This window comes from Temnothorax americanus, unplaced genomic scaffold, assembly GCF_048541705.1.
Source record: "Temnothorax americanus isolate GAGA-0224 unplaced genomic scaffold, ASM4854170v1 Scaffold28, whole genome shotgun sequence".
NCBI classification, from domain to species: domain Eukaryota; kingdom Metazoa; phylum Arthropoda; class Insecta; order Hymenoptera; family Formicidae; genus Temnothorax; species Temnothorax americanus.
Genome location: NW_027509421.1, coordinates 1,932,628 through 1,959,214, shown reverse-complemented (window position 1 = coordinate 1,959,214; position 26,587 = coordinate 1,932,628). Strand labels below are relative to the sequence as shown.

The 26,587-nt window shown below is 36.9% G+C and overlaps 2 protein-coding genes across 2 annotated transcripts in view; one reads left to right on the top strand and one right to left on the bottom strand.

Moving 5' to 3' along the window:
- Positions 1-26,587, bottom strand: part of Sit (stuck in traffic) — a 62,512-nt gene that overhangs the window by 31,542 nt on the left and 4,383 nt on the right. The window lies entirely within an intron of this gene.
- Positions 3,776-26,587, top strand: part of LOC143899592 (very long chain fatty acid elongase AAEL008004) — a 28,764-nt gene continuing 5,952 nt past the window's right edge. Inside the window, exons 1-4 of the mRNA XM_077409969.1 lie at positions 3,776-4,417; positions 18,105-18,445; positions 22,996-23,133; positions 24,644-24,886. Of these exons, the coding sequence (XP_077266095.1) occupies positions 18,107-18,445; positions 22,996-23,133; positions 24,644-24,886 (720 nt within the window). The 5' untranslated portion in view covers positions 3,776-4,417; positions 18,105-18,106. The remainder of the gene's footprint in view (positions 4,418-18,104; positions 18,446-22,995; positions 23,134-24,643; positions 24,887-26,587) is intronic.

The following is a 26,587-nucleotide window of genomic DNA, read 5'->3' as shown; positions in this document are numbered from 1 at the left end:
TATTGGACTTCATAAAGAGCTAGGTATTACAATTATTTGAATACGTTCAGGATAAATGTTAGAGTTTTAGTCGATTTAGAATTTATACAATTTCAGTAATTAATTTACAATTTTAATACTAATAAAATAAAATTTTAAAGTGCCAACGTAGAGTTTTTCGATATCTAAAAAATAGCTTAATAAACGATATAAAATTTAACAATGTGATTTCTTAAGTGTTGGAGTGCACATACGGTGGTAATAGTTCCTTTGTTCGTCGAAACGTTACATGTTGAAATCGCTACTTGTCTAATTTGCTTCCTGATCATTCGCCCGATGCAAGATTGCATCAATTAAGTGCTTAATTGCGTATGATAGAAATGAGAAATAAGTAAAAAATGCATTATTGTGCAATAACAACTAAGAACAAAGCAAGTGACGGGTATTTTTTTAGGGATGCCATTTTTGACGCAATATTTGGAAAGTCGATATATCTATTATATCTACATTGTCAAATCGAACGGTTTAAGAAATACATAATGTACTAAAAAATTACTGACATTTGTATAAACATTTTACAACTACTTCCTTTTTAACTTACTATATTCTTTTATTTGATAAAACTTGAACTACAACAAACATTACTATTTAAATCATATACGAACGTTAAAGACGCTAAGGAGCAGTAAACAAGTTTTTTTCTATTTTTATACCGATATCTTTTAAACGATCTGCGCAACGATCAAACAATGAATTCAAGCTATGACGTTAGACTTTATATTTCCTTAATGGCATTTAACGTCAATGCAGACAAAACCTAAACTTAAACAAGACAAGAGACATCTGAAAGATATTTAAACAATTAGAACAATTATAATCTGTCGAACTTTTACGATATCTGAGAAAAGACTTGCAAAACTTTAAATAAAAAATTGATGGTTATTTAAAAATCTGATTTGTGAAAATACATTTTATTTGTCTACATTGCATTATAAACTCGCTGATAGGAATTAATAATTTTAGTATTAAACTGGAGTTATAATTTGCGCGTGAAACTACTATAGTTCGATGCGCTGTGTGAATCACGTTGCGAAATTGATTAACTTTGGATGTGAAGTAAGCCGATTCAAGTACATCACTTCAAAATAAATATATCATCATGTCGACTGTTTCGCCATTACGTCAACAGCACTTTACTAAAATTGTATAATTTGTCCTCCTACAGTAAAAATAAACATGCCTTATAGTTACACGTCATTGCAAATTTTAACGAATCATAAAAGGAGCAGATAAGCAAACGAATGGACTCTTAAGCCGAAATCCAAGGACTGATAGTTCATCTTCCTGTATCTTCCTGTACGCTGTTAGGAACAAGGAAGTAGAATCCCTCTTGAAATGCACCTACGCGATGACGTTCGTCTTTTGGTACTTTGCACCTCTCGACTTTAGGAAAGACAAAGTAGTAAAATCCGTCAAAGAATAATTAAATCTGGCATTCAATGCCAATTGCTTCATCCTGCCAAAAAGATTTATAACACTTGTGTATTTTAAGAATAACGAAAGGGTGAAAAGAGGGATTCCAAGATCCTTAATTTCACGTTAATTTAACGATATATATTTTTAGTCTACAAGTAAAGGCAATTGTATGTACGCAGAACGTAATGTGTACGCTATACGAGTTATTTGTTCTTGATTCATAGTAAATCTTTTTCAACGTTCTTCTTTTTCGATACAAAATTGATATTCCCTCGAAATAGTATTAATTGTATTAATTGTATTAATTGTATTAATTGTATCTTACAAAAAGCTGCGTATTATGCTACATATTATGGGGAAGATGCTTGCCGAAGATTTGCTTATTAACGCAAAATCATCATTCCTCTTAATGACGAATTAGATAAAAAGTAAACTTGTATACATATAATTAAAACGCAGCAAGAAATGTGATTCTTGTGAGATACGAACAAAAAAACGCATTCTCGAGGAGGAAAATTTCCTCCATTACGTATACTGTATAGGTCTGATGCCTCGTCATCTAATTAGTGACGCGCATGAATGGATTACGAGATTCCCACTGTCCCTATCTACTATCTAGCGAAGCCACTGCCAAGGGAACGGGCTTGGAAAAAATTAGCGGGAAAGAAGACCCTGTTGAGCTTGACTCTAGTCTGGCACTGTAAGGAGACATGAGAGGTGTAGCATAAGTGGGAGATGGCAACATCGCCGGTGAAATACCACTACTTTCATCGTTTCCTTACTTACTCGGTTAGGCGGAGCGCGTGCCCCGAGGGTTTCGTGCCCCGGCGGTCACGGTGTTCTAGAGCCAAGCGTGTCAGAGTGGCGTGAGGCCTCGCGGCCGATCGCCGTTAATACTCCCGCGTGATCCGATTCGAGGACACTGCCAGGCGGGGAGTTTGACTGGGGAGTTTGACCCCGCTGAGTTTATTGTTCGACATAAGAAGCAGAACGTTGTTATCAACATGCACCGATACGCACTTCTTATTTGGACTTTTCCATTACGTGTCAATATTAATTATTACATTATTTATTTAAACGTTACAAGTACTTTTTTTATATCACTTTTTTGTTCTTATATTCTATTCGCTCATTCTTGTTTTACAACAAATACTGGATTTTTTGTTAATATTTTAATAATCATTAACTACTATAAAAATATTTATAATAATACGTAATATTTTATAATAATACGTTCAAAGTACCCGACGATTAGCAGAAAGAATACAAATAATATTAATTTTTACGTTTCCTTTGAAAACAATGTCTCTTTACAAAGAATAAAAAAGACAATATCATACTGCTATTATTTAAAAAATTTTTTGAGTATTTTGAAAAATATTTTTTAAATAATATTTTTTAATAATATTGCAATTTTTATTGCATTCTTATTTTCAGTCAAAATAGTATTAAAATTAACTTTATCTCAAATTGGATAAAGTCGCAATATTTATTTCTGTTCTTGAAATTTAATTTTTAAAAAGGTCCAATTTATCTTCAATAACTCGAAGAAAAATATTGGTGTTTTAATTAATAAAAGGCAACTATGAATTCAATACAAAATAAATGTTTTACATATCTATTTTTTATCGATACTAACACGCGTATTACGCATTCATGTATTACACATTATTGAAATATTACAGAAAATAAAAACTATATGAAATCACAAACGTTGAATTAATTTTCTCATGTAGATAATTAAAGTAAACTAGTGCAAATTTCTTTAAAGTCTAAAAAATCGATCGATATTAAAACATGTTATTCCCCATGAAGGAAATGTGTGCGTTACATATGTACATATTTAAGATATATTGAATTTTGATACAAATTTCGATTATTATGTATTGACATGCGGTTATTTAATATATCAATTTTGCTTGCATGTATAATTAAAAGAATTGTTAAGAATTCACACGTGAGCTCGACAGGATCACGAGTGTTGGAGCTTTCAGACCACGGATATGTGCAAAAGTAGTGTGAGAGGAAAACACGAGGTGTAATTTGAAAAAGACGGAATTGCTAAAAATAAGGAACGCGATACGGGCGTACCACCCTTCGGCCTCGGCATCCTCGATCTTCACCGGAGGCGCAGCGGAGTTACAAACGGCACGCGACCTTGGCCGAAGGATCTCATGCCCGTGGTCCGTCACCGTCGAGAAGACACCTTTCCACTTCCCCTCGGACGGCCACCTGAGTGAAGCGACCTTGACTGAGCCGCGGCGCGCGGGGTTCGCAGACGATCACTTAAGGCCCCACGGTGCAGCCCCTCTCACGCGCGCGCTTGCGGACCCCACTTGGGTAAACCAATACTTAAACCGCGGGAACACCGCGCCGCGGACTATTCCCGCAGCATCGGCCGTTGGACCCGTTAAGCTCACGTACGCACCACCCTCCACCGCACGCGCGTACACGCGTCGTACACGTCCGGATACGCGCTCACGCGGATACCTATATCGCGGCCCACGGGCGGACCGATCGTAACATTTGGCGTACGACTTACGCGATCGCGTATGCGACGTATGTCGCGGGGACATATGTAGGACCCACACGCAAATGTGCCTCGCTGATCCTGACCCCGCGAAAGAACGACCGCGTGTACAGTGACGAGAGCCTCCCTTCGAAGTCTTCCGCGAACCCTTCTGCACCCGAAAGAAGGGGACTCCCTCGCGATCGGCGCGATTCCGTCCAGTGCCCTGCCGATCGACGACGGCGTCCAGCATTTCGGACGCTAGGGAAGTACCAGTGCGAAGAGTCAAGGTTTAGGAGGACTCTCCGGATGGTCCGTTTGACGGGTAGCTCGGCTTTGATGCGGCGCCGCTGAATCACCCAGGGATTTCGGTGACGAAGCAGCTGTGGGAACGAGAGTGGTGAAGTGCACAGTGCCAGGCAGTTTCCGATCTCGGTGGAGCGTGAGTGGAAGGTAAGCGCGTTTCGAAAACTTTGGGGTGGAGAGCGGAACGTTCGAGCGCGAACGGTCGCTGCTGGAGAGCGACCCAAAACAAATTTTTCCGCGGCGAGAAATCGGGCCGACTCCTTAAACGGATCGGCGCGCGTGAGCTATAAAAAACCTGCGCTGTGTGAAAAATCGCGTGTGCGCGAATCATGTATCTTCGCAGCAGCCCTTCAAGAAAGATTGTACTGTTATGAGGCAAAATAATGGGAACGGCTCAACGGAGCAATCGATGCGGGACTATATTCCGTATTTTGGTAGGAGAGTGTAAAAGACGAACTTTTATCGGGAAAAACAAGCGTATTTTTTCTTGTTTTCTTTTACTCGGCTTCGCCTCGGGGCATCATGACGCGCAGGGCCGAAAATTCAACTTTCGGCCCTTGTAGTGTAATATACGATTTACCATTGTCTGTACAGTGCGACCTGATCTTTCGACTACTCACGTACGAAATGCTTGAAGTAGCAAAGCAATACGCTATAGTGTCCTGCAAAGGGTTATTAGGTATAAGGATCAAGGCCAAAATCAATTTTTAATTTTGGCACACATACTACAATGTTACAAGAAAATTCTGAAGTAATTTTATGTTGCAATATTAGAATACCCACAGTAGAATAAAAGAATCACAATATAATTTGTATCTTATACATTATGATTAAACTTATTAATATGCAAAGATACATTCAATAAGCAAGACAAATTCGAATATCACCAATATTTTTAGCTCTAGCCGCAGCATGTATAAGATGTATGTATACATTTTTTAATTTAAATTTTATCAAAATTTTATCTTTTCTAATATTTTTACAATTACAACAATAGCTCCTTTTTTTCAAAACTCATATATATTTAAGCTAAAAAAGAAATTAGAATTAACAATAAAAATCCAGACTGACCAGTGTTGAGTATCGATCTAATAATTTTTTGGAAAAAGAGAAAATTGTTTTAATGCAAAATTTTTAGATGATAAATTAGACGTTTTATAAAATTTGAAAAAAAGCGTAAATTATATTAAAACTATTAATAAAACGTTAAGATTATTGTAAGAAATTTAAAAAATGTTTTAATTAAATTATTAGTATTAATATTTAAATAAATTATTTTGTTAATATTAATATATTTCAATTTTATTAGTAAAAATTTATTAAAAATTTATTGATACTCAGTTATTAATGCATATAATGAATGCACTTATCAATAATTTTAAAATATTTTACATTTTTCTAAATATATCTATATATACGTATATACGTACATGCAGGTGCACAACATAAACTACTGGTAACTTATGTTCCTTTGCACGCAAAATAATTTATTCAATACAAAAATTACAATTATTCTATTAGTAAATTCCTATTAGAAAAAAAAAATCTTCGTGAAAATAATTCTGAATCTATTATTTAAATTATACTTTTCTCGCACACACACACACACACACACACACACACACACACACAATAAAGTATAATAAATGAATCTTTTTTGATGTAGCCACATTATATTTTAATAGCGTAACACAAACATATTTTTATATTTTAATAAGATTTTTGATAAAATTACACTAGTCACACTTATCTCGACATTAATCTTCGGATTGCAATAATATTTTAATGTATTGCTCTACCAAAATTTTAAGACTTTGGTTCGGCGAAAACATCTTGCGAAATTTTATCATAAGTGAGTAATATTGTCACATTGCGTGTAATATTTCCCAACAAGCAAGACGTATGATCATAATTTCTAATATATTCTCAACAGTTTTTAAAAGAAACATGCGCGTGTTATAATAAAAAATAAAACATCTATTTATTTTAAGCTTTTTAAACAAATTTTAAATTTAATTAATTTTCTTCGCAAATCACATATTGCTAAATTTATTTACGCAGTCTTTTAATTAATTTTTTACGCACTATTAATATTGAAGATCTAAATATACAAAAGGTGTAGTAGGCTAAAAGTACAACTCTTGAAAGATTTATTTTAAAAAATATAAAATTGTTAATTAATGCGTGGCAAAATCGTAATTTCTTAACCTGTGTAACGTTCAAATACGTCAATACAAATTTTTGGAAAGTTTGTAAGTAGCGATTCACCTGCAGCGTTTCACAATCGAGACGTTGTGCCGCAAGACACATCCGCACCGTTGCACTAGAAACATTGCAATTGCCTTAATTCAATACGTCTAACTCTGTCATGAATATCTATCATGTATTTCAGCAGACATGACAAAAAAAAGGAGACTCTTAAACATTAGATCATAGAAACTTTGCTCGCCTCACAGAAATCATCTGTCTGGACTGTCTGTATATCGCATGTGGTCAGCTACCTACCTTAATATAAATCCCCACGTACGTGTCCAAGCACGTGAAATGCGTCACATTACACAACCGTTCGAAACACGTTGTAATATTCGGCACAAGGTCGCTGGACCGTTTTCGAGTCAGTTTCTTCATAGCGTGACGTGATTTCGTGTATCCAAGGGAAATGGAGTCTATACCCTTTCAAAGCCGATATCAGAACCGAGCATCCGCAGATACGCGAAAAAATTGACGATTTTCTTCAGACAGGACTCGACATTCGTGTAATTATGAATTTAATTAGCTAGATAGCACGACGGAAATACAGGAATAATATTAATATCATTTCTATATCTAATTTTCGCGAGTTAAATGCTAAGTGACCTAAGTTTCACGCGTGAAATAAACAACTGGAAACACAATGAAACACTGATACGAATTGAAACCAATTATTTGATTAACCGATGTAATTATCGTCACTGCTGAACGCGAATGAATAATGATGGTACGCCAGACAGCTGGAATCATTAATATATACACACAACGGTTAACAATTATCCACCGTGAAACAGATGAAGAAGAGTGGAACGGGAAAGTTTAAACGCGAGTTCAAGGTTTATTTTTAAACACGAAAGTTTAAAGATATATAAATTGACACGCACACACATACTGATTTGATAATTATTGCCGGACAGAAATAATCTAAAATCATCATTTTTCAATGTGTAACGATATACGTGTCGTGCAAACGAACGTCTACGTTACTCGTGCTAACGGATATTGCCAAATTTCTGACGCTCTTGGCTCACATTTCGTACTGGAAACTTGTGTTTTATGGTGATAACATAGCTCCGCTTAAAATTGAGAACAATCGCCTTTAACTGCGACTATACAAGTAAATCATATGATGTAATTGCTCGTTATACTAGGCGAAGACGCATAGTAAATATCCAATTTGTTCCGCAAGAATCAGAACCTGCTATTTTTTGCGTTTGTCCCTTGTTTTTGTTAGAAACCCGTTGAAACGTGACCTATGATTATTACTTGGACTATTCTTACTATATTTCTCTCTAATAAATTCTTCGCGTCCTTATAATTAATTTAAATTAACAAATATTAAACGTTTTATATAATATATTTTAATAGCGTCCTTTATTTGTTAATGCTTAAACAAAAAAATCATACACGCTAATGTGCAGCTATTTTTATTTTTAAAGTATTCAATATAAAGAATATTGTGTGACGACATACAAAAGACTGACCTGACAATACATCATTACGATGAGTATGTTGTAACTTCTAAATAAAAATTTGGCAAATAACAGATTGCCAGTACAGTGAACAGTGAACACGGCATTACAAATGAACGTTATAATTTTATAATAATTTTGCAATAAATTGATCAAGACTTTGTGCGTGAATAGCATTAAATTTAGCTTAGTTTGCGACATGTACAATTTTGTCGGAATCAACAGTTTTCAGTTGTAAAATCTTTAAAAGTTTAACGTTAATATAAGAAGAAATGAACAAAACATTTTTTAAAAACTCCGTTATTTACACGCGTGCTCTCTTTGAGCTCGTTAGCCTTAATAGAATTTTTGAAATTCTTCTAGCCTCGTTAGACCTTACAATTAGATGAAGAGTAATCGTGTGTACTTAATTAAAGTTCTTTAACATCGTTAGTTTCCACCGAGATGAATAATTATCGTAACGCAGAAAGTGAAGAAAGAAGTACATTTCGCGTTTACACGATAGATTAGCGAACGGTTTCATGTGTGTGACACAATATGTCTGTGCAAAGCTTCGAAGATATTTTACTCTAGTCAAGGCTAAGATCTCTCCAACTGCAGAATGTCGAAAGAGCGGTAACGCACCGTTGCTTTTATCCAAATCGAGGACATTAAAACACTTGAGAATTGCAAATAATTACTTTCGAGTTGTATGTCAGTGTAACGATAACGAGACTTGCATCTTGCGTTATCCCTCAAATATTATCTAAGATTTTCCCTTTTTGCGAATCAGCTGACAATGTTTAATCTATACGATGTTGATATGCAACGTATGACTTAAACGAAATATTAGACATTCAAACCCTGAGATTTCGATCAAATGTGATTTGTCAAATATATTGTTACTATATTATTATTGAAAATATTTCGCCCGAAGGCACACACGTATGGATTATTTTTACATTTGAACAAGAATGTTAACTCTTTAGGAAAAAAAAGAGTTCCTCTTTCTTCTTTTCAATTGCTTTTCACAGAAAACTTGGTGCCTTTCAATAAGTTATCCTTTTTGCTGCACTTTTCTCTAATTGTAAGCCATCTATAATTTATTTTCCGGTCCGCTGGAAAAACACTCTTTATAAATAAGTGGTGCAAGGTTGGTGAGCTCGCACTATGGGAAATCTTAATGTGGAAACAATATTAGCCGAAAAACGTGCTTTCACGTCGGACAAAAAGCCGGGTGCAATTTTTACGTTTCACTGCGATCGGCACGTCGATACACGCGTAAAACGTTAGAGCGACAAACTGGGAAACTGTGGCGCGCCTTTACAATTAAGTTCCCAAAAGTGCTATCGGCAACAAAGAAAGTGGAACTACGTACAGCGACGTACGTACGATAAATACTTTAACGCGGTGGTTGATTACACCTGGCTTCGTTCCGCGACCGAGGACAAAACCGTCTGCAGCGATTAACTTCGATCATAAATTTCGGGGGGGGGGGGGAAGACAGGTGCACGATATTGCGAATCGCTTCGTTATCTACTTTCTTCGTGAAAAGAGAAATGTGTGCTGCGATCGCGGATCGTCAGATTTTTTTTCTTTCTTTACGTTTCCATCGAAGAGAAATGCTTAACACGGAAACTCGGGAAAGATCGTGAGGTATTATGTGGAGGATAAGATTAAAACAAGCGAGAAATGCATTTTTCTTTATTCAGGTTAATAAACATTTTATTCGGGTTAAGGAACATTTTACAATAGAACATCAGTAGCGTACGATTTTGTACCGTGTGGCAATCCGATGTCACTATTACGATACGATTTCGCCTTTAGACTGAAATAAGAAATTCGCGCTATATGTTATCAGATCATTTGAAATAACCACGAAATGAAAGATAAATGTGATTCGTATATAGTCTTTGATGATGACCTAATCATCGTTTATCCTTCACCTAATTAAATTTAAGTCTTCTCTTCTTCCTCTTTCCCTTTCATTTCCTTCTGTAGTAAATAACTCTTTCATAAATATTTTTTTATGACAATTATCAATCACACCGTTGAAAGATATTGCGATATTACATTTATATCCTAGTGCCACCATTATTTCGATTAATCCTAATCCTTAGGATTACAATTTGATCTTCTCGCCGCAAACGTAAAACGTTACACGTTAAACGGTAAACGTCAAATGTTACATATCTCTCATAGACTTCTACCTCTATTTTATTTGCTGTATCGTCATTCTATTAACGCGATCGTAAATCCGCGCGCTTCCATCCGGGCGTTTCTAAATAAATGCCGTCGTTAGTCTCGTCGGACGGTGAAAACGGTTCTTAAAAGTCGATACATTTCGATCACGCAAGAACAGGCTAGTAGCACAGAGAAATTAACGAATAATACCCCCGTGTTTTTTTGCCACAGTAAGAAAAGAGTTGCACGATGACGCTTAACGGATAAACCGACAAAGAACCCGTTTTGTGATGTAGGATACTCATTTCCGGACTCTGTAGAATGATAGTGGAGGAAGAGCAATTCCGCCGTAGGGGAATCGATAGCGAACAGCAGTGAGAGAGAGAGTCGTTGAGCAATGTTAAATTGGTGCCGTTAAACGAGCATCGAAGAAGAAGAAAAGACACTTGGCAAACATGTCTCCGTAAAAATCGAGGCAAAATAACAAATCATAATTTATCGTAATCATGCACAATGTACAATAATGTACAGTATTAATCAAAACGTCGCAATTTTTTCTCCTTTACCACAGTTAATTAATTGACGTTAATGAACGTAGCAAACGACTCCATAATGTTGCAATATCCTTCGCGAAGAGGTAAAGCGCATTTTTTTTTTTAAAGAAAGTAGACAGAAAATAAATAACTTTCATCAATATTCGATGAAAGTTTGTCAGAATTATATTTCTCTGTCTAAAAATTAAATGCACGTTAAAAAATTGTCATCAGAAGAATATTCAACGCAAGTTACAACGCAAGTTACAACGCAAATTCTGAACACGGCGAAACTTCTGATTTGTCAAAAATGACAGAATCGTAGAAAATACGTAAAAACCACTTTCTATTAAAAATTTATATAATAAAATTATATGAATATTACATTACAAACAAAGTATTCTCAATTTTTTTTGTTGAGGCAAACCATGCATAAAGATCATGAGAGTATGTATTACAGCTCTCGAACGTTTCCCATAAGAATGATTTCTCGTAGACTCATGCAAAATAAGTTACGGAATTGTAAACCTGAAGTATAGAATCTGACAATAAAAAGATAAGAAAGTGGCATCGCGATAAAAATTCACTGACATGAAAACCATGCGAGAATCACCGAAGGCGTAATACGCGTCACATTAATAGCCAGCGTTACCTACTTAGCACGCTCTTCTTCGACTCTCACCATGGTAATTCAAAGATTTAGGAATCAAAGAAAAATTGCTTAAAACGCGAGAAATGCAAACTAGCATATAACATTCTATCAATCATCGGCGTGATATTATTTTTCGTCCTCCATGCATACATTTTCCAAAAGGAAAGCTTATCGTAAGGAGGCAACGATGTACCATAAACTGTAGATTGTAGATTGTATAGACTGGACTGTTCATCATGTGCCATTCGTGATATCTCATCGAGATATTCCACTCGTAGCACTAGAATACGTCCAATTATCTTTCAATAATAACAATATACAGTCGAAAACGATAAATAATTTAACAAGCATAATTAAAAGACCGCGACAAAAAAATAAAAATTATTTATAAACGCAACAGCATAATGAGGAAAATCTCAAATTCTGTTCTCGCTCGGTGTCTGCTAAAAATTCAATTCATTAATCAATTCATTAATTACGTAATTAATGAGTTAATTGCATACATTTAAGTAACACATAGTTAGCTATAATAAACATAAGTAACAAATAATCGAAGCGTAGAGAAAGATAAAGCAACTTTGTAAATAATTTTACAAGTACAATATTTAACAACATTTGTTTGCTGAGCACTTGCAAAAGTAAACAAAAAGATAGCGGAGAGATGAGGAAACCAGTCTATGGACGCGCTCGGCGAAAGGTAGAATTGTCCTTTTATCGCACTTACGTATATACTAATGCTAACACTAATGGTTTTTCAAGCGCGCGGATGAGTTTTCTTGACACGATTGCAATCCGGTCAATACGCCGTATCGACCGCAATTTCTTAATTTACTACTCACGATTAAACGATAATCGCAAATGTATTCTTTTGCAAAAGCTAAACAGTCCTACACCGAGCGACTGTAGCAGGTACCATTCAATTCACTAACATATATATCTATAGCTGTATTTGAACAGAAAAATGACGGAATACAGTAAATCGAAAATGATTAGTATATATTTGAGATATTTTTAGAAAAATATGAGCCGTGAAAGAATAATAGCTCTTTAATTTTATCTCCAATGTAGAACGTAGTAGTTAAAAATATATAGCGTTTTACGAAATGACGTGGCAATGAGATCAGCTGATAAAATTACAAGTATTCCGAATATTCTTTTGATATCTATCTAAGACAAAATACTGAAACAAAACAGCCTTGGAATGATGAAACTCGAGGCAAAAGTGACACCGTGTTCGCGGCTCGGCGCGAGTTCTTAAAGCAAGTCTCTTTCGGTGGCGATTCGCGGCGCGAGTCCTGAAAGTAAAAAGGAACGTGCGTGTGGGAAAAGGAGTCGCGCTTGAGAGAGAGTACGAAAATATGGACCGAGACGCGATAGGAAAGGTCGAAGAAAATAAGAGGAAAGAGCCAACCGCTTCTTCTCCGCAGGCCCGAGGCCGTGACAACAGCCGTGAATGACGGACGGCAAATATCTCGCGCATGAGACGTGATACACCGCGAGAGGGGCCGCGATCGGTACGGTAATTAACCGGACGGCACACGACCCACTTACCCACTAAACTCGAAGAGCCATCCGTCGCGCGGATGTTACCTTCGTCATCATCGTCGGAATTCTCTCCCATTGAGAGAGAATGCCGCGCCGGCCGCGCGCACGCCGAAGACGACACCGGCCACACGACGTTTCTCTCTTTCTCCTTGTCCCTCCTCTCGCCACCTTCACCCGATCTCACCCTCCTTATCTCGCACTCTCGCGGGACTTTCTCTATATAGCAAGTACCGTTTGACTTTACGGATCCGTGCCGCGCGGCACGGCGCGGCGCCGAGATGAGACGTTAACGTCAGCGCGGATCGAGATTCACATACCGGATGTCTCGGGTGAAACATATGCCGCTATTAACCTTGTCTGATGACGATTCCCCGAGACAGTCGGACTTTGAACATTAGTGCGGTGATATTAGTTAAATTGAGGTGACTAGGGTGAGAGCTCATAAGCATTTTTCAACGTCTCATTTTTCTACTTCATAAAATAGTTAATATTTTCCTGATGGCTAAAAATAGATTTATTTGTTTACCCGATTCCACGTATATATAATAACCATAAGTTATTTATTTTATAATTTTTATTTATTTTTTATTTATTTGATGGTTCTTTCTCTAATGAAGTAGAAAACTGAAGGAATAAATTATGATAAATTAAAAGGCGAACGCGTATTGAGACGCCTATTGAAACGAGCTCTTGTTCGGCACAAACGCGCGCCTACACTCATGAATAAATTAATTTAAAAAATTCTAATTCTAAAGCTGACCCTTAATGGAAGATCCACGCGCGATACTTTCACTTAAGCAATGCAGAAATATTTATAGAAACTCAGATCGTTAACCCAGATTCTCAATAAACGGTGCTATGCAACATATTTTTTGCGCAATTGATTCCGGCTTGACAATATTGACATCGTCAATACATATGATATCGATGTTTTAATAATCGCGCATCCACAATGAAAAATCCACGCATATAAAATCCGTGCCGCGTTAAGGTTGAACATTTCGAGGTCCGCGCGGTGTGTTACGGAATGTAAGGTGGATTTTGCGCGCGCGAGCGCAAGCCGATGCGTTTCGGGACAATGCGCATGCACGGCGCGCGCAAAAAGCGCGACCGTTGAGGGGGAAAAAATGGAAAAAAAAAAAGACAAACCGGCCGCTCTAAGTCGGCGGAAAAGGCGAAGGGCCCACGCAACGACATCGGGCAACCTTCAGTCGCACTGTTGCCGTTACTCCAGTTTTCGCACTCCGCGGAACTGCAATAATCGATTACGCAAACTGCGAAACGAACTCTCCGCTGGCCTTAAAATGCCGCGCCGGCCGGGCGCGGCGATGACCAAACCCGCGGCTCGTTTAATTCTCTGGTCTACTTACCGCCTGCTCATCCCCCCGTGTCTAAGGAGAATTTACAGCCGTATTTCGATGCTCGTATGCATCGAAACGCGATATAACTGCTGTGATAAGCCGCTGCGTTATTTCTATCCGTATAATTCAGTATGATTGCGCTTATAGATGCAATTCACGCCGATATTCGAAGAAAGAACGATAGTCTACGTGCTAGATTATAGCGCAGATTTTAAAACGTTAAGTTCGATCGGGACCACTCCCACAGTCGAGACGACAAAGGCGTTTCAAGAACTAAAAAGATCATAGATTCAACTTTTCGCATGTTCGCATGGTTTTCTCGTAACTTTAACGATTCGGTAATTTTTTATAAATATTACGTATGAGATGATTCTTTAAAAAGTTCCCAAGCAGCGGGAAGACATTATAGTTGCATCACGATTACGGAAATCATCTCGTGCCAGAAATCATAAAGAAATCGCCTTCCCTTTCTTTCTCTGCAGGCGTGACTCTCGAAACTTTCTTGTAAAAATGATAATATATGTCTCGTGTCAGGTTGTCGTAATTACGTCACGAATACGGAAATCATGAGCAGTCGAGTGTTACAAATCGCAATCGATGTTCACACGCGGAGTCTCGCGATGAGCCCGGTGCCACCCGACGATGTGGGTGAAAAAAGAAGCGCCGAGAAATGTCTCCCGGGGAGATGCTTACGTGCGGGCCTAAATTGGGCACGGAATAGAAAACCTGTGTGAGACGAGAACGATTTAGGCGATTACGACCTCTTACCGCTTACGAGAACGAACTGTCGCCGCCGCCGATCACACGAATCGGTTGTCGCGCGCGAAAGCTCCGCGCGACTCATCGCTAATCGTCGAACGTCGTCGTCAGAACCCACGAAAACGCAATCTAACGATTGTGCGACATAACGCGTGCGGCGTGGTACGTAAGATTACGAAATTGACTGACTTCCTTCGTGATGGACGGCGAGAAAGTGTCATTCATGAATTTAATGCTGTCCAACGGCGACACAAGTCACGGCATAAGCATAAGTAATAGTGACAAGCTCTAAATGCCCGGTAAGTGTGTTACGACGCGACGGGAGACCGGGAGAGAGAGAGAGAGAGATGTGTCCCATGCATAACACAGTTGGATGGACGATATCGAATTGTCATCTTCGTCATGACTGTCCCCGCGATTACGCGAGGAGAGCTTATCGGAAAGAATCAAATGTTCGCGAGTGATTACGTGTGTATGTTTACGGTAAAACCCGCGAGATAATCTCCCGTGCGAGTGCCGCCGTTTATTTCTGTTAAATCTCTCTCCGTTGTCATCTTTCTTTCCGAGCGGCACAAAATGTAAACGAATTGCAGATGAAGAAATAAATGAACATTCCCGGTTACTGTTACGCAGTCGAACAAGCACTTAACGGCTAGATTGAAGAAGGATGTTTCCATTAAGAAGGTGTGTAAAAGTATAAATGAAAGTGAATTGAGATAAAATATATGAAAAAAGAACCGATTTAATTCAATATGTAAAACAAGAGGTAATCATGCATATCTATAAATATATATAAATAACATATTTTTTATATTTAACAGCGTGTAACTATAGAGTGACTCGGAGCAACAACGCACTGTCTTCTGATTTGCTGGCAATCATGCTATTAAAATGTTGATATTGTAAATTTCTCTTTGTGCTGGAGAAACGATGCTTTTCTAACATATTATAAATTTACATAATATTTATATCATATTTATAAATAATAAAAATTTCTCCGATTCGTTGTAAAATTAATTCTAAACTAAGTTTCTCTTAATTCCATTAGCGACAAGTTTCTTTCCGGATACATATAATCTATTCTTACACAATTATAATCACATTCTTGCACGTTAAAGTAGATAGATATTAGAACATGTGTAGCAATTTGTGGAGAGTAATACATAATTGGAAAATACAGTGCACGTGCTGAAGTGCTTAGATTAAAGAGTTAATCCGTTGACACCCATTAGTCTGTGTAAAATCGTATCGTTCGACAGCTTTAATCTGAAGAAACTGTCGAGAAATCGTTAGAAATCAGCGATTGATTTTGCGCTGAGTCGCAAGCATCATCGTTATCCAGTAATAAAGGTAACGCTGACGCGTGCGATTTAGCACAGAACACAGAATCACACGTGTTCGGCTCGTCTGCATGTAGCGACGTACACGCGTTAGTACTTGATTAATGCGTATATACACTACATTTAAAATTAAATTATTTAATATTTACCCATAATAATTTATTTTTAAATTGTTGAGTTTGTTACGGAACATGATGTATTATATTATAATGGAATTCTGCGTTAAATGATACCCGATTTACTAGATATCATATGTAACGTTTGTAAACACGGATAAATAAGCGGAGATTCGCCAGTGATGCTTTAATTTCACACGTCGCAGCACGTTGCATTTGAAAACTCCTGATTTCATTGCGTTCGCTCGGTGAGTAGACGGTGATTTATTAGGTCGTATAGAAAACGAGGCGAAAGAGAAAAATGTGGAGAGACGAAGGACGAAAGGGAAGGAGGAGACCGGTTCACATCCGTGCGTAAGTCGCAGCGAAAGCGCGCGGCACAATGACGATGACTTCGCGATAACGCCAGGATACTTAAATGACGTTCGCGACGAGCTTCCTGACCCATTGCGTTCGTCGAAGTCTTTTGATCGACGATTAGGACATGTATATGTAATCGCGTCCGTAAATGTGAACGGAAAGAGTTATCCAGGAATCTCGTCCGATTACAGAATTGCTGTAATCCTCGCCTCGACATACAAATATCTGATAGTATATATAGATATAAAGAAAGAAGAAGAAGAAGAAGAAGAAGAAGAAGAAGAAGAAGAAGACAGGAGAAGATAAATTTCTTAAAAGAAACTTTTTTATTAATTAAATATTAATATTCCAAATATATATAATTTTGCTATTATAGCGCGATAAGCTTGAAAAATCAACAAAATTTTCGTAAATCTTTCTAATAACACATATACATATTTTTTTTATTTTATGAGATAATCGTATTGATCCCCTATAGGGTTACAGAAATTTCCATTTATAAAATTAATTTATTTTATTAAGAATGATTATACACACTCATGCGCACAACTGTTTTCCTCGAGTAGAGATAACTGTAAAACGTTCGGAAAATACCAAACATCAAGGGACCTTATCCGAACAAGAAATTAATCCGTGTCCGAGCCCAACGAAACAAACTTGTGTGAATATAGGTCGCCAGGGCCAGGCTGTATCTGACAATAAACCGGATTGGGCCGGGTAATTTGCCTTGATATGCATGGCTCTAGAAATTCCATGAGGCTTTACCAGGGCACACACACACATTAACTCTTTCACTACTAAGTGAAAAGTGGCTTGCTGAACGCGTTAATCCTTCTTCAAGTTATAAAAAATGATCGCAATTCTCGTTTACGTGATTTTAATGGCACGTTAACACTGGCTTCAAAAAGATATAAAGAAACCTCTCGGAGAACAATTTTCATAATCTATGTTAATGATATTCAGAATATCATTACATATAAAAAATATGTAGGCATTCTCCCCAGGATCGCTACAAAGAATGTTTTTTCTTTATCAATTTCTTTATCAATTTTAGTAAATAAATATTGGATATATTACCCACTTTGCATATTATATATACATATATATTCAAAGGTATTCTAAAAATTAATAAAAATATTCTAATTTTAACGCATCGATCGGTATCTATAAGGTTTCTTGCTACTTTTTAGAAACGTCTGGTTTACGGTTAACAAGGTGTGACGATTATTACATATGTAACACGTTATAATTATATTTTTAACAATATTGGTTTGCATTTTTAGAGATGGCGTCGGCGGCAGCGGAATTAGTAGCGGAGCGAGAGCCGGAGCTGAGGCTCGAGATGACCGACTCGAATAGGACCTTCGTAGGTGCCCAGGGTCTAGTCAGGATGGCCCTGGATCAGTACACGGAAATCCTCACGACAGTTTCCGATCCACGTGTCAGCGACTGGCCGCTAATGGACTCGCCTATACCAACAATACTTATCGTACTTCTTTATCTGTACGGCGTCGTCATATTCGGCCCGCGTATGATGGCCAACAGAAAGCCGTATAAACTCAGAGGAGTCTTGGTGACGTACAACGCGTTTCAAGTCGTCTTCTCGCTAGGGATGCTATATGAGGTAAACATTTTCGATAAAAATTTCGAGAAAACAAGATGGACTTTCGATTTATTGTCGATTATAGTTTCGTTTATTTTCTGGAAAAATAAAATGCTTTTCCAAAATATTTTACTAATGTATTCGATAAGGAATCTTGTCCGAAATCGTTACATCGCGAAACAAAAGTATCGTAGACGAGGAGGAGATATAACCGTTAGATAAATAAGTAATACGGAATGATAATTGGGAGAATCAGAAAAGTGCAATGGTTGCCCCGATGAAGAAGCGCACGAGCTAGAAATCCTAATTTACGGAATCATGCAATCCTTGGGCAGGGAAACGTGTGCTCACAAGAGAATGCAAGAGCAATGGATAAGGAATAAGGAGAGAGAGGAAGAGAATAAGAGCTTGTGTATATGTAAAAGAGAAGAAGAGAGAAAGAGAGAGTCTCGATACGACCTTCTGTGTCACCCTTGACTTTCGCGTTTCCTTATAGCCATCATTAGGTTCTCGTTATAGCGTATATATACATGACGTGCAAAGTTCACGAACAAGCCGACGATCCGCCGGGATCTAAGGACTCGCGACTGGAGCTTGGAAGCCGGTCAGACAACTTACCCGGCTCGTTATATAGGTCACGATGTAAGTATGCCGCCGGTATGGAACATAAATCGAGATCGAAAATGATCGGATGGCTAATCGGGGGGAGGACTTACGAACGATCAAAGCGAACAACCACGAATGGTACTCGTTCGCGAGATCGATACGGCTAACAAAGTGTGACGGTGAAAGGAGATATGATGAATCGTGTAATCGTTGACAAAGTTTTCGACCTAGAACTTCGCCGATTATATCACGCGAGATCAACGCGTTTAGTTATCAAGCTGATATCAAATAGGCGATATAAATTCCCATACCTATGTCTTAATTAAGCTTCATCGGAGTATTACTTCTACATGGGCAATTAAGCAAATTAAATATTTTTTATCTCATTATCTTGTATCTTATTCTGACACTTGTGCAAAAAATGACAAACACATCGATCTATAATTATAGGGAAATTCATAATTGTAACTTAATATATAGATTAAAAAATAAATATAAATATCGTGACCGAATGGAATCCTAAATTTTGCACTCGTTTTCAACCAATTCCTACGCAACTGATTTGCAATAAATAAGATGGAACGGTTTAAAATTCGCTGCCTCGACTATACATATATCAACTTTCATATTTTAATATGCATTTGTGTGGAACCAATTGCGTGGAGATTCATATTTTGTTTAATTATTTTCAATCACTTTACATTAAATTTAATTAATTAGTGTCTTAATAATTAATAACCGGTTAGATTCATCCTTTAGTTGTTTATTATAATTAATTAATAATTCAGACTCATCATGAATCATAGATTCTAAATTAATATGTAATGGATGATAGGCGGTGAAATTTAATTATGCACATATTTATTCATCGACAGAATGCCAATGTCTCCATAAAAAATGCGATAATATAAGAATCAGCTCTATAATCTTTCAGATTATTTCTACAATTTTACAAAAAATATAGAAATTATTATAAACAAAGAATTGAAGATTAGACTAGACTTATTACAGTTATTACTTTTGCTTTGACTAAATCATTCTTCAAAAGATATAATTAATTTAGACGTAAACGACAACAAAACATTGATATAATTCCGATAATATTCAATCAATTAGCTATTTAGAAATTATAAATCATAAAATTGTAATATCAGTTATAGTATTTTTAGCACTAATTGTAAATATTCTTTTAACTCCATTTCGTAAACGTTTCTTCTTTTCTTTTCAATTGTAAGCCAAATGTTTACTTTGCCGTAAGCCCTATTTAAAATAATGGCACAAGATTAAATGTCACGCGTCGGGATTAATCATAGTTTTGATTTTATTGATTAACTTTTCAACAAAGGACTTACAACATAATTTTAAAGATAGAATCTCCACTTTTCCATCGATAGCCTTGACCTACTGAATACCAAACATATCCAAATTTAGTAGCTATACGTAACAGCTTTATTCTAAATAAGGTTGCCAAAATGTAACATCTGCTCCGAATATTAATGGCTAATTAGAATATTAAAGTCGCAGCGAATTATATAAGGCCGATTCTCACTATCGGTCAAGTCACGGTCCGGTCACGATCAAAAGTCGTTGCCATTAAATTCAACGCAAACTCGAAAAAGCAATTGAATCGTGACTTGGACCGTGACTTGACCAATAGTGAGAAACGACCTTTATTTTTCACAGTTCCACCTCATTATCGAATTCTTAGCCAAGGAACTTATTTACAACAGATTCTTGCATTCCATTATATCTATTTATTCTACTACAATCCTTATTAACCTTTAGAGAGCAGAAAAACTATTTTTTTTTACTATTTTTCTCTTATTCAACACACCAAATTTTGCCTGAAAACATCAAATAGCTTGTGTTTTTTGGGTGGTCGATCGGTAAAGGTTAATATCTCCACGAACTTCATCGATATAACATTTTTTCTCTCTATGCATACTCTGTGCATATTTTTACATATTTATTATTGCAATATTAACTTTAGTTAGTACAATAATATATGTATATTCTAAAGAAGATTTGGACATTTATTATTAAATACATCAAGATATTATTTAGCATCACTTCTTGAACGTAACAATCACGAACGAGAGGAAGGAAAAATATATGTACAATGATTGCAGCATTTCCCAGTGGCCGATCACTCGATCGTTACTCAACGATCGATCTGTGCACTCGTTTCGTTATTATTAGCGAGACATCCTGTTTTCGACTTTCCATAAAGTATTCAGTCTCGTGTGCACCACTCCCACGGTGCACGATCGAAAAGACAACGTAAAATTCTGCAATGTGCGGAAGGTCAAACAAGAAACGAATTTTCATGCACCATGGAATGGATAATGAACGATTGCATCCGCGCGAAAGTACACTTTGCAGAAATGACTAACCGCAATAACTGCCGCTTCTATTAGAGAGTCGGTCAGGAGAGCTTTTTATGTACACAAAATGGCACAGCTTTTCCAAGATAGTGTTCTGCTCGTTCGGTTATCCGATAGTTTCGATTCGCTTTGAAACATAAAATCGATAGCCCTTCGCTTCATATCGGAGCACACAAAATGTCATATAAATTATTATCATAGTCAAAATGCGACCACTAAAATAATGGAAAATCTATCTTAAAAATCCATATAATCAAATTCTATTTAGAAGAATGAAAATTTATTCTAGAAATATGAGAATATCTTAAAAACCATTTTTTTTGTCAATTTTTTCGATATTAAATAAAATTATTTAACTATGTTTGCTTCCAATTGCGTGGAAGTTAATTCGAAATCTAGTTCGGAAATCCGAACGCAAAAGAAGGAAAATCAAGATGTTTGCGTAAATGATTAAAAGATAAACATTAGTTTCGGGTGGCGCTCACGATTAGGACTACATAATTATGTATACGCGTGTATGCATTCACTCTATTAATTTTCACAGCTCAATTGACATTGACTTTGTCACTCAATCTTAACCCCGTTTTCTCACCTTATTTATATATCACATAGACTTCATAAATTAATCGGTAATTATAAATTGAAATCGGGTATAAATTTCGCGCAACCTGTGATTATTATTTACATATTGTTTACATAAATATTTTGAGACTTTGTAATCTAATTATACTTGCGGCTATCGACAGGAGATAAAAATACAACCGCGATTTCCGTTTGCGCAGAAGGAAGTGAATGAAATAATTTATATTATTATCAAACTGTAGAATTGTTAGAACTAATAATTTCTATCACGACAGCTGCTTACGGTTCGACGTATGCACCGCGTACAACGAAAGAATTAATCATCATCGTGGAAAAGAGCCAACATTGAGATGAGTATCTTAACGTGTTTTTTTTTTATTAAGATTGGATTGTGTTAAATGGAACGTGGCCTCAAAACCTACAGTTTCTCCTGAAACAGATTTATACTTGCTGTCACTTGCTGTATGAAAATTCGTAATATGTGTAACACACAGTCTTCTTAAGGTAGACTTTCCGATCGACTTATACCGAATCGAGGACATAAACATACCCATAAACAATAAAAGGATGATATAAAATTTATCGAAGACGCCAATGATAATTACAGACACACACACAGCGATCGGATATAATAAAAAAATATAAAAAATACATAAAGTACATCTCTCTATGAAGATTATCTAAATTGTACTATTCCTCTTCCGCTATAATTTTGTAATTTGTTTTACTTTCATCATCCTTCGCACCGACAGAGAAAACACCAGTTACCATTTTTCACGACGTGCGGCGAAATAAAATAAATATTTGTTCAAACTGATTTATTATATTACGTCAGCCTGCATTACGTCTGGCTTCAAAGAGTTTATAAACTTCCTTATCAATGTCGAAATAAACGATTTGTGGTAATCGATTTTTCTCAACGAGGCTCGCCCAAGAAACTAAATTGCTCCGTCGGAGCTAATTGATATAACTAACCGGGTGTTTCCCATTCTTTTGCAGCACTTAATGTCCGGATGGCTATTGGACTACAGCTATAAATGTCAACCGGTCGATTACTCCCACAATCCGTCCGCTCTGAGGATGGCGAACCTCTGCTGGTGGTACTTCATCAGCAAATTCACGGAATTCGCTGACACGGTACGGTTAACTTCCATAAATTCGCATACGTAATACCAGCCGGCGATATAGTCACGTGGATGCAAAGCATGCGATTCGATCAATTTATTCAAGAATAGATTTCTTTAAGTTTAAAATAGTAACACACAAAGAGGAAACATATAGATGACATAAATTAAATTAAATTGCGCGATTCCAGCCGCGCGATAATATAAAAATCTGGATCAAATCTAATTAAAATAAAAGAGCGATAAATGTTCTATATCCGCTTGCGCTTTCGATTCTTAATTCGGCGCGCAAAGTTATTTTTCTCTCGGAAATTGCGCGCATTCAACCAAGAAAAACCGTACCGCATATTTCTTGTTTGTCGTATTACATATATGATCCGGTGAATGCTCTGCATTTTCGATGAATGTATATACGCATAGTAAACAGACCGAAAGGTAGAGAGAGAGAGAGAGAGAGAGAGGGAAGTGGGAAACTATTCCCCGCTAGCTATTCCGCGAGAATCGCATAATTATGTACGGAACACTCGTATATCCCTTCTCACGACGCAATAACCCTTAAGCAATCATTTCCATTAGCGCGAGTGAGCAGGAACGGCGCCGAATCGCCGTATCGTGCACGCAATCACACCGGCGGATTAAAGGAGCAGATAAGATTTAATCGATATCGCCACTCGTTTGTTAGATATTCTGGCCGAATAAATCGACAATCCGCAAAGCGGGTGTTTAAAGCTAGGCGAGCAAGGCGAAGAAGTAGAGAGACAGAGAGGGAAAGCGCTTGAGCAGCACTTTCGACAGCGCGTGTGCGAAATTTCAACCGAACGTAGGAATCATCGCGAAACGGACTTTTTCATCATTCAATTGCTCAATTTTGACAGCGGTATATGTTGCCGCTATCGCGTTCTATCGTGCCTGGATGACGAAAATCATCGCGCTTCGTTAATGAACATAGATATTTTCCAGGAGATACAGCTCGGGAGCCTCGCATTGCCGGCAATTAACACGACCGTGGAATATCGCTCGCTCCTCTTTTTCAATATATTTAAAGAGAGAATATTAAATTAAGTCAATAAAATTCTCCATTAATTTTTTTTTTTATTTTAAAGCTTGATTCAAGGATAAGTAGATCGAAACGAATAGATAAAAATTATTTGAAATCTTATGAAATAAGATAAGTTATTTTTAATTTATATTTATTTAAATTAGGTTAAATAAATTTATATACGATTTATCACTAATAAAAATAACGAATTTTAAATAACAAAGTTCGGATCGAATCTTGGCGTCTCGATCACCTCTTTAATAAAAAAAAAAGTGCTTCTGCTTTCCTAATTCAAATTTCTAATTCCGGAACACGTGTATGCCTTTATTAATTTACTTTTAATTTATTTAATGTGGGTCACGACAGGTGAAGCAGACGCGGCCCTAAACCCATATAGGTCAATGAATCCTAAATCCAAGCTAAGTGACAGGAAATTACGAGAGCTCGTGAAATTTCGTAACAACGTTACTCATCGAAATTTCAGGTATTCTTCGTGTTGCGCAAGAAAGACAGTCAGGTGACATTCCTGCATTTATATCACCATTCTCTAACACCCCTCGAGACGTGGATCTGCGTGAAGTTTATCGCGGGCGGCCATGGCACCCTGGGCAATCTTATAAACAACGCGGTGCACGTGGTCATGTACGCGTATTACATGTTAGCGGCCATGGGCCCAGAATTTCAAAAGTATTTATGGTGGAAGAAGCATCTGACTACTGTACAACTGGTGAGTAGCCAATCGAGTCGCATCTCTTTTTAAACTGATAAGATTCATTCATACATTATTTCAAGATTTTGAATTAGACGACTTGATTAGAGAGGAACTAAGAAGAACCAGAGTTTAAACGAACGACAATCGCGATTTTTAAACGGTTACGTTTAAATAAAATCCAAAACAGTATTCTTTTTAGACTAATACGAATCTCTTATACGTCGTTTCAAGAGTTTGAATTAAAAATAAGAGGAATTAAAAAAGTTAAAATAAACAATAAACAAATGACAATACATGAAATTTTTAGATGCGTTTACATCAAATCTAGAAAAATATAATAGAAGTACCGGAATCTTTTCTTATATATATATATACGTATAATTACTTATACAATTTTAAATACGATTTAGGGCCGGTTGTTCCAACCTGTTGGTAAGCTAACTAATAGTTAAATCATATAAACAAAGACATATATATGATTTAACTATTAGATAGTTTACCAACAGATTGGAACAATCGGACTTTAACGCGGAAAACCATTGAGATAAAAGTCTGCTCCGAATTGTATAGATCGATTTAAAACGGATTATACGTTTGACGTGAAGGAAACTGGAAAAAATTACTATCTTTTAGAAAAGGAATTCTTTCCTCGTTATACGCAGCGTATAATTTAAGCCGACGTTTGCCGGCTCGCACACACTTCGGTTGTACGCAATAGTGCCGGACACAAAACTCCGGGCGGATAGAAGCGGAAAAATGCAACACGTGACCCAATGTGCCGAATCGCAGCAGGCGTGCGGTATAGTGGCGCGCGAGCGATTTTTTTTTTGTTCCGCGCGCGGATCAAAACCGATTCGTGATACCTTCTTCTTGCACAACGCGCCGGGTTTCGCGCCGAGACCGATAATAACCCGCGTCGTTGAAAGTGAATGGATAGACAGACACTACTGACCCACTGAGTGAGCTTTAAAGATTTAAAGGGTGCACATCGGCAATACGTGATATATGCTAATTATCCGTCGAGACGTGTCAGTGGTGTTTGCTCTCCTCCTACAAATCTATACTTTCCGACGCAATGTATGCCTTCGTTCCAACAACAGGCTCTTCAGATGCGAATCAAGTACTAATCGAGTACTAATTACGATGACGCAAATGACTTTATATCGTATTTCGGGAACAGTATTATTAAAAAGATATAACAGTATTATTAAAGATAGCGAGATAGATATTAAAAAACCGAAATGGAAAATTTCGATAATTAAAGATAGATCCTCGCTCGTCGCACGAAAGTCTAATACGGAAAGCGTACTTTATTGCCGGTTTTTCTTGCGTGCCACTTTACAGGTTGAGAGCAGTTTGACATCCAAAACGGATCTCGCTGCGGGTTTTTCGCAGCGATGACCATAACTACTCGAAATTAATCACGCGCTTTAAACAGTTAAATAATTAATAGGGAACACTGCAGTGATTGCTGCCTCGAACCTTCGTAATCCATGAAAACAGTATGCACGAAACTTGTAACGAAATACGTTGCGTACGCTTGAAACGAATTGCGCGAGGATAATACGTTTCACATTTATAGCTTCTAAATGTTGTTTACTCCTGAGTAGAAAGTATTACATTCTGATGTGTATGGAAAAGAAGTAAGATTATTAAAATTATTTTTTTTATTCCGCATTATATTAAAATAAATAAATAATTTTTTACTGTATCAAT